Source organism: Protopterus annectens, chromosome 9.part0 (assembly GCF_019279795.1).
Source record: "Protopterus annectens isolate FY-2018-M chromosome 9.part0, PAN1.0, whole genome shotgun sequence".
NCBI classification, from domain to species: Eukaryota; Metazoa; Chordata; order Ceratodontiformes; family Protopteridae; genus Protopterus; species Protopterus annectens.
Window position 1 is genome coordinate 686842418 of NC_056743.1, and position 12957 is coordinate 686855374.

At 41.6% G+C, this 12957-nt stretch overlaps 1 protein-coding gene across 1 annotated transcript; it reads right to left on the reverse strand.

Annotated features, from left to right (window-relative positions):
• Nucleotides 1-1616: 1616 nt before the first annotated feature.
• Nucleotides 1617-12685, reverse strand: TUBB (tubulin beta class I). The gene is made up of 4 exons (XM_044083295.1): nucleotides 12511-12685; nucleotides 6357-6465; nucleotides 5756-5866; nucleotides 1617-3101 (listed from the first exon to the last, which is right to left on the reverse strand). Exons 1-4 carry the CDS (start codon nucleotides 12565-12567, stop codon nucleotides 2044-2046), a joined length of 1335 nt encoding a protein of 444 aa, XP_043939230.1. The 5' UTR covers nucleotides 12568-12685; the 3' UTR covers nucleotides 1617-2043.
• Between the last annotated feature and the right edge of the window lie 272 nt (nucleotides 12686-12957).

A 12957-nucleotide genomic window follows, 5' to 3' on the forward strand; every position in this document is an offset into this window, starting at 1 on the left:
CTGGATGAGAAACCTTTTGTGATTTGAGCCACACTACTGTGGCAATGTGATAAAAAAAAAAAAAAAAAAAAAAAAAGGAGACTGTCCACCTGTGTCCCAAAGTCTCACATTTTCGGCATTAGACTACCAGCTATGTGGTAGTTCATGAGTACAGTTTTTAACAAAGGGGATAACACTTTTGGCACCGAGCTTCAGACCTTAAGTTTTACTCCCCATGTGAGGACTGCTGTAAACATGTCCCTATACCCTTAAAGGAGGCTTACGGTCTTTGGAGTAGATAAGTTAAAAAGGGAAATTGCTTTAGAGAGTCAGGCTATCATGCCACCAGCAGGTCTACACAACTTTGGCTAGTACCAAAAGATTCCACGGAATAAAGGGGAACATCTCAGGCTTTTTGGGAAAAAAAAAAAAAAAAAAAAAAAAAAAAAAAGCAGCCATACTGCAGATGCAAGACAGGATCTGGCAATTGCTACACAGGAAAAACAATGTGAAAACCAGTCTACTTGGTTGACAAAATGACAAAGTACAGCTACTCAATGCTAATTCTTCCAACCATGAAATGGCTTTATGCAATAGTCTCTTGAAATGGTCAAATATGACTTGGGCCAGTAGTGTGGCAATGAGCAATCAAGATGGACATTGGCAGGGATTTCAGTCACAAGTAACCCATATAAGCATCACCTCAAAACCTTAAGTGCCAGTATTCCATCAGTTGGCACAAGCTCTTGGCACGGGTTTGACAAAGCAAAAGTTTGCATACAGTGGTTATTTACTTAAGGTCAGACTACTACAGGGCAACTGAGCATGTGATGGGGGTCTGACAATTACTTGAGTGAGTACTAGAATACGTGTAGGTCTTTGCACCAAGGCAATTGGGCACTGCAACCAAAGCCAAGAAGCTAGCATCTTGTCCAAGCACTCCTACCAACCTAAAGCCAGAATGTCATGCACTCATTTAAACAAGTTACTATGCATCAGAATTGTAAGTTTTACCCTGGGTATTGTAAAGTGCAAATGCTCTCAAAAGATGATAGCTTCAGTTCATTTGTAAAAAAATTTTATTACATTAGATCAACTTTTCAATATGAAAAGAAAAGCAAAAATGCAGTTAGGGGAAATAAAGACTAAGAAACGATTGCCACCTTGAGGGACAGTACTCTAGGTGGGTACTCCAGTACAGCAAGGATGGAGGTCTGCAAGACAGTGTGACACATTACCATGAAAATACATACAAATGTTAAAACATTTTGTCTACAGAACACCATAAACAAAATGTCAACATGTAGACAAAACGGAGATAAATAAACCAATGTCTACAGATTACCATCATGTTTGGTTAGTGTCTGCAGGGCAAAGATACTTGTACCAAGGTGAAAGTGTATCTCAGTTTTAAACTGACCCCCCCCCCAAGCTAGTCTCAAGTTGCAGCTAGTGGCAGCCAAAGTAATCAGATGTTAGGACAGTGAAGGTGTTACATGAAAGACAGGCCAAAGAAAATCTGACCCATTAGCATACCACTGCTGCCAGTCTAAAGCATTACAGATGCAGAATCCTAAAATTCTACAACAGGGCACCAAAGCTGCAACAGAACAGTAATGAAACACTTTCCTGATTTTTATATATTTTTTTTATTTACCATTTTGACACTCTTATGCTGAGCTTCTAACATTTAAAACCCTTCCAAGTTAACCAAATGCTTCTGCCAGTATACCAAAAATTAATACCCCATGGTGCCATCAGGTAAACATTAGAGACAGAAGACTAAACTGCATAACAGGTCCCCCATTAGCCTTGCATGTTAGACAGCAATACTTAACTCAAAAGCAAATTTAAGATGGCACCAAGGTACTGCTGCACCACTTCCCACATTTCACTTGGTTGAAAAAAGCGAATCAAGTCTTACAATGCCCGCTAAAACCATACATCATTGCTTTACACTCAGAGGCAAGACTACTACAATACCCAGCTACAAAGAATTTTAAATGTCAAAGATCAGCAACAGAGGGCTTCAGTCTCTTTACTACTGGAATAGGGCCTCAGAAATTAAGCTTCTTCCTCTAGTTCCTCTTCGAATTCTCCTTCCTCTTCTGCAGTGGCATCTTGATACTGCTGATATTCTGACACCAGGTCATTCATGTTGCTCTCTGCTTCAGTAAACTCCATTTCATCCATACCTTCACCTGTATACCAATGCAAGAAGGCCTTTCGACGGAACATGGCAGTAAACTGCTCAGAGATGCGTTTAAAGAGCTCCTGGATGGCAGTGCTGTTACCAATGAAAGTGACAGCCATTTTGAGACCACGGGGCGGGATGTCACAGACTGCAGTCTTCACATTGTTGGGGATCCATTCTACAAAGTAGCTGCTGTTCTTGTTCTGGACATTAAGCATCTGCTCATCTACTTCTTTCATGGACATGCGACCCCGGAAAACAGCAGCCACAGTAAGGTAGCGGCCATGACGTGGGTCACAGGCAGCCATCATGTTCTTTGCATCAAATACCTGCTGTGTGAGCTCAGGTACTGACAGGGCTCGATACTGCTGGCTGCCTCTACTTGTAAGGGGAGCAAAACCAGGCATAAAGAAGTGGAGACGGGGGAAAGGAACCATGTTTACAGCCAATTTACGGAGATCTGCATTCAACTGGCCAGGGAAGCGGAGGCATGTGGTCACTCCACTCATAGTGGCAGAGACCAGATGGTTGAGGTCTCCATAAGTGGGTGTTGTAAGCTTGAGGGTGCGGAAACAGATATCATACAAGGCTTCATTGTCAATGCAATAGGTCTCATCAGTATTTTCAACCAACTGATGGACTGACAGAGTGGCATTATAAGGCTCTACAACTGTGTCTGACACCTTAGGAGAAGGTACAACGCTGAATGTGTTCATGATTCTGTCTGGGTACTCCTCACGGATCTTGCTTATCAAGAGTGTGCCCATACCAGATCCTGTACCACCACCCAGTGAGTGGGTAAGCTGGAACCCTTGTAGGCAGTCACAGCTCTCAGACTCCTTTCTTACCACATCCAAGACAGAGTCCACAAGTTCTGCTCCCTCTGTGTAGTGACCTTTTGCCCAGTTGTTTCCAGCTCCACTCTGACCTACAAAAAAGTTAAACATGAAGTTAAAGCAATAATTTCAACCTGCAGCTTCTGGCATTTTCTACATCCAATTGCAAAGAGCCAACAGATTAGTCAACACTTGAGACACTGAACAATTACTCAGACCAGAAAAGGAGAGGACTGCAAGAAAGGCAACATGCACCAGAAATACAATTGCATTATCCCTGCCCATTCCAGCAACAGAAGTTACTGTCAGTACTGTCACATGAATGCATTCCAGACTAACAATTTGACAACCATGAAAACCTGCTGTTAAGAGGTTGGCCAAACAAAAACCCACTGTCCTAACATTGACCACACCCTCTGCACTTGGGGGAGGGGGACTACCACAAGGGGACTGGTGCATCCAACTCCAGGGCACAGCATCTATGAAGATTTCATTATGGTGTCACTGGCACAAAAAAAGTTGTGGCAGCAGTTTGTGACCCAATATTGTAAGAGCTGTCCTGCCAAAACTGATACATACAGGGATAACACTATATGGCAGGTTATGCATGGGATGTGATTTGTACCCTCCGAGAACACACCTGCACTGTGCTCTGGCTACATAGCTTTTTGAACAGGTACTATCTGCCAAGAGTAGAACTTTTCTGCCAGCAATTTGACTACCCACAAAACCATACTGAACTTAATCCATTAAATCTGCAATCCGAGTCATGTCCAGGCAAAGTCACAAGTGCGCACGATTACTTTTCACCTAAATTATCCACAACTGCAGGGTCCCCAAACTTGCTTGCACAGTAGCTATAATACTCATGCTAAAGGCTTCCTTAAACCCATGCTGTCCTCTCACATATGCTCAAGTGGTCAAACCCATCACTAGAGTTACTTCAGAACTTCAAACTACTGCTCCTCCCTTAAATGTAATGCTGTGGAAACACTGCACGTTTTCCCCCACACATTTGCACCCTACTTTGTGCACTATGCCACAATCTGGTGCCAATTTTAAAGTATAGTGGAATAAGGCTCTGGACTAGATCAGCCCATTTCAGTTTGTAGCTCAGGAAGTTGGAGGGGAAGATGGGTGTGAGCAACAGCTGGTGGCTCACGTCTTGCAAAAGGTGGGTGGGGGGGGAAGGTATCCCATTTCCACCACTTCAGTGAGATTAGCAGGCCTAGCTGCACCAAGATCTGCAGACACCCCAGAGGAGAATCTGGGTATGAAACTATGTAAAAATGAAGCTGCCAAAAGGCATGGTAGGTCATCATGAATGACAGATGACCCAGTCAGCAACAAGAGTAGCCTGACCAATGACACCCCATATCCCCCCACATTAGGTCTACATTTGTGGAATACCAGTGTAGAATCACTTCCTGAATTCAAGCTTATGGAAAGTTTCTGAAAGCAAGTCAATCTTAGGCAGGACTGTTGAGTGCAAAGAATGATTACAGACCATTGTTAATGTACAAGAAAGTCTGATTTAATACTTCATATTAAAATCCAAACTACTTCAGTAGGTACCACCACTCGAGTGCCTCATGCTCTTACTTTAACCTCAGCATGCATATTTAAGATTCTGCCTTTAGAGTGTTTGCTATTAAACTTAAATGCAATGGTCCTTGCACTTGAGGCCCACAGACATTACCTGGCTATATACAAGCTTCTGATCCAGACTCAAATCTCCAAAGCCTCAGCTCTTAAACTTGGCGCCCCTGGAGAGCTGTTGCACTGTGCATTCATTTCTGCTTAAAAGTGCCCCTCCCCATCAACCACATAAAAGGATTCTTTTAGCTGTGATAAAGGACCCGAATTCCTTGACAGCCAATAGGAACAATTCGGGTTGCTGTAAAAGCCTAGATTACTAGAAAACTATACTACAAGTCTAAACTGTACTTTTAGTGAAATGTACAGACATGAAATGTATTGTTAGAACACAGAAGTAATTGCCTAGAAAAACAAACTGGAATAAGTTCGAGGCAGGAACTTAATCTTAGCCTTGCCATCCTCTGGGAATAGGGTTACCCCACCTGTCCCACTTTTGTGAAAAAATGGCAAATGTCCTGAGATTTTAGGACAAAATTACTTTCTATATTTTTATGTAATAGTTGCATAAAACAGTTATTCTGTATCTGAAACACCTAAATATAAGAAACAGAATAAGGAACTAAAATGCTACAAGAATAAACTTTTATTCAGGCAAAACAATGAAGTTCTGCCCTTTGTACTGGCCGTGATGTTTGTAGCACAAATGTCCCACTTTGGGCATTTGGAAAGGTGGCAACCCTATCTGGGAAGGACACCCAGAACATAGAGCCATCAGCCAGTTTGTAAACCAGCTCAAAACAAGAGCAATACAGAAAGCTACTGGAAACCAGAGCAATACAGAAAGCTACTGGATACTCTAAACACCAGTTAGCCAGTTAGTGTAATTTCTGCTGAACAAACTCAGCAGGCAAAGACCCTAGAAAAAATCTCCATGACTGCCAACTACCAAAATTTTACAAAATCATAAGCACTAAGTACACAACTACAGAAGTCAGATTGTTTAGAGGTACATGCTGGGAGAAGACAACTTAATTTGGAAGTGGGTAAACATTATGCAGCAGGCCTCACTAAGATACTGTGCAAGTGTTAAGGAGAGAACTTCTTAGACTCCACCCCACTGCCTAAAAGTAAGACACCAGGAACTTACCAAAGACAAAGTTGTCTGGCCTAAAGATCTGACCAAAAGGCCCAGATCTAACAGAGTCCATTGTACCAGGTTCCAGATCCACCAAAATAGCACGAGGAACATATTTGCCACCTGCAAAAATAAGTCAACATGTTAAGTTGTATTAAATTCCTATTTTCAGATATACAATGAATGCTGTACACTGACCACTTTTGTAGATCTACACTGCCACAAATTGCATTAGCTTGGCTTGTGGCTGTAAAAAGTAGGCCAAATTAAAATCCAAAAGCTGTTGAAACTTAGCAAAATGAGCAGTGGCTCAATGATTTAGCCAAGAGGTATACTTACCAGCATACCAACCATTTGACACTTTACCCCCCCCCCCAAAAAGAGCGCTTGGCAAAGTGACAGCAAGAAAATGCAGCACAAAGCCCAAGTCTAGGGTGTACACGGCTCTGTTCTTTAGGTAGCAGCCCTAAATCATTTTTAAGTATAAAGTAGTGGGCCATATCTTGCATGCCACACCAAAACTGTGTGGCATCAATACTAGCATCCAAGTGCCAATAGTTAAAACTTCAAATTGGTACACCCTACCACATTGCTTGGGTTTAAAATAACTCACCTGTAGCTTCATTATAGTAAACACTTATTCTGTCAAGCTGCAAGTCACTGTCACCGTGGTAGGTTCCTGTAGGATCAATGCCGTGCTCATCACTGATTACTTCCCAGAACTGTAATAAAAAAAAAAAAAAAAAAAAAAAAAAAAAACACTTAGCATTTTATGAGCACCATTCCTAGTCCTAGAGGAAATGTTGCAGCAAGGTCCTAGTACCTGCCAGCAATGCGTCATGGATTTAAACTGAAACAGCATGGCAGTGCACTCACTGCCAAGTCACCAAAGCAAATTTTAACTCTTTCAGGAGAAGTGCACTTGCAATCTCCCCACTTTTCAGTGAAAACAGCATCCCAAACATCCAAATAAAGACCGTTAATCTACACCACTAAGGGTTTAAACCATTTACTTTGTGCGTACACTACAGTAATAACTGTTAGTATCCAACAGAAGGTTAAATGTCCCATTGCCTTACTACTTTAAACTAGTTTAAACAAAAACTAAACAGCCACTTAAAAGCAAACAAGTTTTCCCTTACAAATGGTTGCACTTAGATGGCAAGATGAATTAACTTTGGGTATCTAGCAAGTCAATAAACGATACAGCCTCTACTTAAGGTTTGATCATAGCCTCAAGACTAGCCCCAGACACTACCTTTAACCTACTATAGTTTGTTACATTGGAAAAAAAACAGCTTTGTTTTAGTAGCTTAATTGCATTTGTTTACCAGGAAAGTCTACTGGGCCAGTGAGCCAATATTCAGTGGGGGCCTAGGGAGAAGCTCCCAAGACGTACATACAAAAGTTACAATGAAAAATGTACAGAGTAGTAAAATTTGCAGCTAGTTACAATAGTCAATGATACAACAGAGAAAATTTCAGTTGTGTAGGTGGAGCTCAGCGTACCTTTAAATACAGTTTGACTAATTTACATGCACTGCAAAGAAGAATGAGTACAAGCAGTTAGTGGTACAGTTAAGAGTCAAAGTAGTTGTGAATGATTATTCCATCGACACATACAAGTGAGGAGAAAAGGCAGTGTAGGTGTAATTTGAGTTTGGGACTCAGGCTTTGGGAGGTTGACAGATGGAGCATGAGCAGTGGCCATAAGATGGAGACTTCAAAGAGAAAGGAATGGATTAATATAAGCTGCCATTTTACATTACATGCAACCACCCCAACTGTAGTCCTGTATCCAAATGAGGTTCAGGAAGAGGAAGGTAATGCAAGTTACAGCTTATAACCACAAAACAACCTTTAAAAAAGCATCTAGAGATTTTTACTCCATATGCCCAACCACTCCCTTCATGTTGGATTTTAGTAATTACCAAAAATCCAGTTTGCAATGCTATATGGTTAATGCACTGCAACAAGTGCCTAATCTTTGGCAAGAGATGCTATTCTTTGCATTTATCACTATAACTTACGAGGTTTTTTTAGTGTTTTGTCAAAATATAAAACGTTTGTCAGGATGCCATCTCCCATACATTACAACACATGAACTGGCAGCGCTTCAGAGGTTTAATTAGTAACTTCACAAGCCTGTGTAACAATTCTTTGCCCATACCCTTCAGAATGTCTGCCCATACCCTACTTGCCATACTAAATCATAGGAAAAACCACGATATTTAAGTTTATTAACCCACCTGATGTGAATAGCAAGCCACACCCAAACCCTACTGACAGCAATGTCAGTACATCGCCCACCTTTTGACTGAAAGCTGCCAAGTCATTTTCCCTAGGCAGGAATAGGAACACAAGTTTAAGTTTGAATTTACTTAATACATTAAAGTTCATTGGCAGAAATGCCCAAAGGTAATACACAATCACCAGAGTACCATTAAGACTTAAGAAAAACCTCACGACTACAGATGTGAAATCAATTCATTACTTCATATTGTACCCGCGGTGGTGGTGCTGTGTAGCATTGTTGCCACACAGTAAGACACTGTCTGGATAGATTCTCAGCTAGAGCATCTTCTGCGTGGAGACGTGTGAATGGGTGTACCTTCATTGAAGGTCGTGCGTCAGGGCTGGTAACCAACTACCAATCATTAGTGGACTGGACTTCTGCTGTGGCGACCCCCAACTGGGAAAAGCCAAAAGACACAAACGAACTTAGTTTACCAAAGTTAATGCAGTCCACAAAAGTTGAGACATTCGAGTGCAGAAGTTAGGTCAGTATCCAACATTCCAGAATATTAATTCTATTGTTCAAGAGGAAAAGAATTCTGAACACAAGGAGTGCAGAAGCTACAGGCATTATAATTCAGTTTATCAGCACTGTTATTGGAGAATGTAAAAATTTGACATTGAGTACAGAATTTGTAGACAGTACGAGTGCAGGAGGAGGTGATTTAAAAGCAGTAATTTGCTATGACTGACAGAATGCACACTGTATATGATAGTGTGGTTCCAGTATGGTCTTAGTTGTGGGATGCTCTGGACAAGCAAAATTTTTAGTGGTTATGTACTTGTTTTTGAGACTCTTTTTGCTTCTGAGATATTAGTGATACAAGTGTTGGAATGTCATGTTAAGCCGTTCTTGTATGGGATTACCTTGTTAGTTCAATCTCTGAAGAAAAAAAAATTGTGCCAATTAGATGAGACCAATTATCTTTGTCTCCAACAATAGCACTGGTAAACTGAATTACGTCTTCAGCTTCTGCACTCTGTCCACAATGTCAAATTTTACTTTCTCCAACAGTGCAGATAAACTGAATTATGCCTGTAGCTTCTGCACTCGCGTTCAGAATTCCCTAAAAAATTAATATTCTGGAATGCTGGATATTGACCCGACTTTCTGCACTCCTTTGAGTGTCAAACTTGTGGATTGCATTAAATAACTTTGGTAAATAAAGTAATTTGATTTCACATCTCCAGTAGTGTGGAAATTGTACTCTGGTGATTGTGTAGTTTAGTCATTTCTGTCTGCCGATGAACTTAAAAGTATTCAGTAAATGCAAACTTGTGTTACTCCTATTCCTGCCTAGGGAAAGTGACTTGGCAGCTTTCAATCAAAAGATGGGTGGTGTACAATCAAGAGATGGGCGGTGTACTGACATGTGGGGTTTGGGTGTGGCTTGCTACTGTGCATCAGGTGGGTTAATTTCAACATCGTAGTTTTTCCTACAATTGTCTAGTATGGCAAGTGGGTTCTATGCAGACATTCTGAAGGGTATGGGCAAAGAATTGTTACACAAGCTTGTGAATTTACCAATTACTAAACCTCTGAAGTGCTACCAGCTTGTGCTAAACGTTACACATTTCTAAGTCCATTTCATACTGCTGTACGAAATTGTAATGCTAAACATGGCAGATTATAGACCTGTGCCCAACTCAGCTTGTGAACACAATTACACCAAGAGATACAAGTTTACATTGGGTATATTGACTGAATCTTACAAGAATAGTCTCATCTGGCTGAAGTTATCGCTTGGTGATCTCAAAAGATAACTACATCTGCACAAAACTCCGCTAGCATATGCAGCTCAATAGTTTTGGGGTTTACGCCCAACTTCTAGTCACTGAAACAACCTGCATTCACCCCACTTTGTAAACATGGCCTTTTCCCCCTATTAACTTCCTCCTTACAAGAGCAAGATGGTTGCTGAACTAGTCCAGATAGTTACTTCACCAAATTGGTCCTAAACATCTTGCACTGTGTGGCATGACTGAAGACCTTAGCAAACAGCTGGCAAGCCAGTCACAACCAAGATATTTGTCTGAGGCAGGTCAGCTCAGACACAGGTTGCAGAGGGGGTGAGGAACAGGTACAGACAAGATAGGTCAGGAGGGTTGGGCTGTTCTGCTTTACCAGCCTTTCAGTTCTCCAAGATCAGTCTCTACCTGGACAGATTTTCCCATCCTCATAAATGCAGGGGGATAGTTGCCAGTTTAGGGTCAGCTGTAAGGGAGTTAATAAACCTGGTGACCTGGAATCCCCCCCAACTGTTTTTTGCACCCTCTCCTCCAGTCATGCAAGCATAAGGCAGGAAGGGTAAAGGAAGCCAAAGTAATCTCAGAACTCTAGCTAGACCGTCCACAGGCCAGACAGCCCAGAGGGATTGTTGTCAGGGACTTCAGTCTGGCAATGGGCCCCTGGCAGATTTAAGACTGCCCAGGGGAATTGTGAAAAAGAGTTATGATGAATCAGAAGGGCCAGATATTGATAGTTCTATCGCCCTGTAGGTTTAGGACGATTCTAGACGTTCCTGCCTTGCTCACATCTCAAAATAATTCTATTACAAGAGGTCATTAGCAGTAATTGGCAACAAACATGACCAACCATTTAATCCACCTGTGCTGTACACGAGTTATCCTGTGTTGCATCAATTGCCAAGGTAAGGTATTTGACAAAGTAGGATTAGGTGGTTTCCTATTTTAGTAAAGGCAGGTAGAGCTGTACCAATCTCAGACAAATGTCTTGCTCTAACTATTGCGAGTGTATACGTGTAATAGGACGTACTGACCCAATTCTCAAATCATTCGCCCTGCTCAAAATCACGGGAGCCTGCTTAATAGCAAATGCAAGACTGCACACAGCAGTTCTGCCCAATCTTTGGCAGCAAGATGTTTTCGGGCGCATGACGTTGGGGTATTTAGGATCAGAAAAAGAAACTTCGCAGTGTCGAGAGCTTGAGGTTCGCATCTTAAAAAAATCGAACTGTAAAATACGTGCTACAAAACAGAAAATAGTAGAAAGCTAATGGAAGAGAGAATATACTTTGTTTTGAAACAAGCGATCCTACTTAAAAAGGAGGCACAGAATGGTCCACGCTATGCTTTATATAGTATAAGACAGATAAACATGACACTATGACAAAGGAGGGATATCAACCTCAGCAAAAAAGCCGAGAAACGGAGCAGCAATACGCTGCTGAAGGCCACACCCAGCACTACTAAAAGCTCACTTCCTCCAAGCTCCATTTCGAGACTGCTCGCCTACCATTTTGTATAACCATCGCTTACAAACTACGCCAACGCCTCCTCCTACATCGTGCAAACTATGAAATTACTCGCTTTCTTAAGACCACATTAAGTGTATAACAGGTTTAACTAATTAAACAAAGGGGAAAGAGCATTTAATGCGATAAGCACGGAAGCAAGCCAGAGCCGCGTGAGGGTGTGGAATTCCCCAATTCAAGATAGAAATGAAAATTAATTTCTATAAATCCTCTGAAGTTTGTGCATCAAGACATTCAAAGGCGTGCACCACTCCTTGCGACCCCCTCCCATCCCCCAACCATGCGGTACCCAACCTCAAGACAAAAGAATCCGCGCCGCTAGAGGGAGGAAGGTGTTGGCGCCAGATTTTTTTTAAGCCTTTCAAACAGCTTTCAATTTTTGTGCAGTTGAAACTGTAGTCACTCAGTTCTATAATCTAAAATAAAGACTTAAATCATGAAGCGATTAACAGGCAAATAACACTGAAATACATACCCAGCTACAGAGCTGGCAGAGGTTTCGAATCCTACAGTTTTACCACCTATAAAACTACTCAAGAAACCTAACGGAAACTCTCCAAAAAACTGCACCTAAAGCTGCTCATCTCACTCCTCCATCTGTGAGAAGTTTCAAGCCCCGCATTGCAGAGATTCTGCCATGTAGCAGTTTCCTGTCAAATCAGGAACACCCACCCCTTAAAAGAAAAAAAAAGGGCAACAAGGAATTTAGCTAACAAGGCTATAGAGCCAATAACAAAGTCAGTATTACAGCGGAATCGGTGACATTAAGTAACAAGTCCCTACCACCCAGCAACTATTCAAACATGTACTGTAGGCATTACAATGTTACACCATCCTCAACACGACGGGCGCGCAGAAAGGAACACAAGAAGGTTTAAAATTCTCAGTGCTAGAAGTGTTACCAACTGTACATGTTTCATTGCATGTATCTTTTTACATACCCCTCCCCCACAGCTACAAAAAAATAATGCGTGTCAGCGTTTACGTTTTAATTTTCAATTCAGTTTGTTGATATCCTTAAAAAGGACAAAGGCATACAAGTTTCATAAAATTAGACTTTAAACACTTTGAGCAAACGTTGAAACAAAGTTACAATACAATTTTCATTCAAAGACAGCCAATTTTATTTTCAATATGCAAGACACCTTTGATTACAGAGGAATGTACAAAATTAATTTCTCCCCAAAGCCAGCTCACCTTAGCTCCAATTTGGTTACCACATTGACCGGCCTGAATATGCACAATCTCCCTCATGATGACTGCTAAGCTGTCTAACACTTGAACAACTGATCTACACGCCCGCGCGGATGGTTCTGAGGTTGAACTGGTGAGCGCTTCAGCTACAACCAATATACTGCTGTAAAGCCCGCCTTCCGTCGTTTCCACTGGCTGCAACCAGTTATCAGAACAAAGCTTATATACGCTGGACAGTGGACAGCGCCCAGCACACGACGCTCATTGGTTGCATGGGCTGCAGAGGTGGAGACAGTTCCAGATATTTTACGCCTATTGGATCTACATCCTGCTGAATTTATTCGAATATGCTATAGGAACCGTACTTCATATTGCTGCAACATCTGGAGATGATGGGGGTTGTAGTTTTTTTTTTTTGATAAAATAAAATATTGATTATTACTCTCGGGT

Excerpts from the sequence above, each read along its gene's own strand:
- TUBB (XM_044083295.1), bottom strand. The coding sequence starts at position 12,567 with ATGAGGGAGATTGTGCATATTCAGGCCGGTCAATGTGGTAACCAAATT. Across the intron at positions 5,867-6,356 it reads TTACTATAATGAAGCTACAG|GTGGCAAATATGTTCCTCGT; the intron begins GTGAGTTATTTT and ends TTATTTTTGCAG. Across the intron at positions 3,102-5,755 it reads GCCAGACAACTTTGTCTTTG|GTCAGAGTGGAGCTGGAAAC; the intron begins GTAAGTTCCTGG and ends ACTTTTTTGTAG.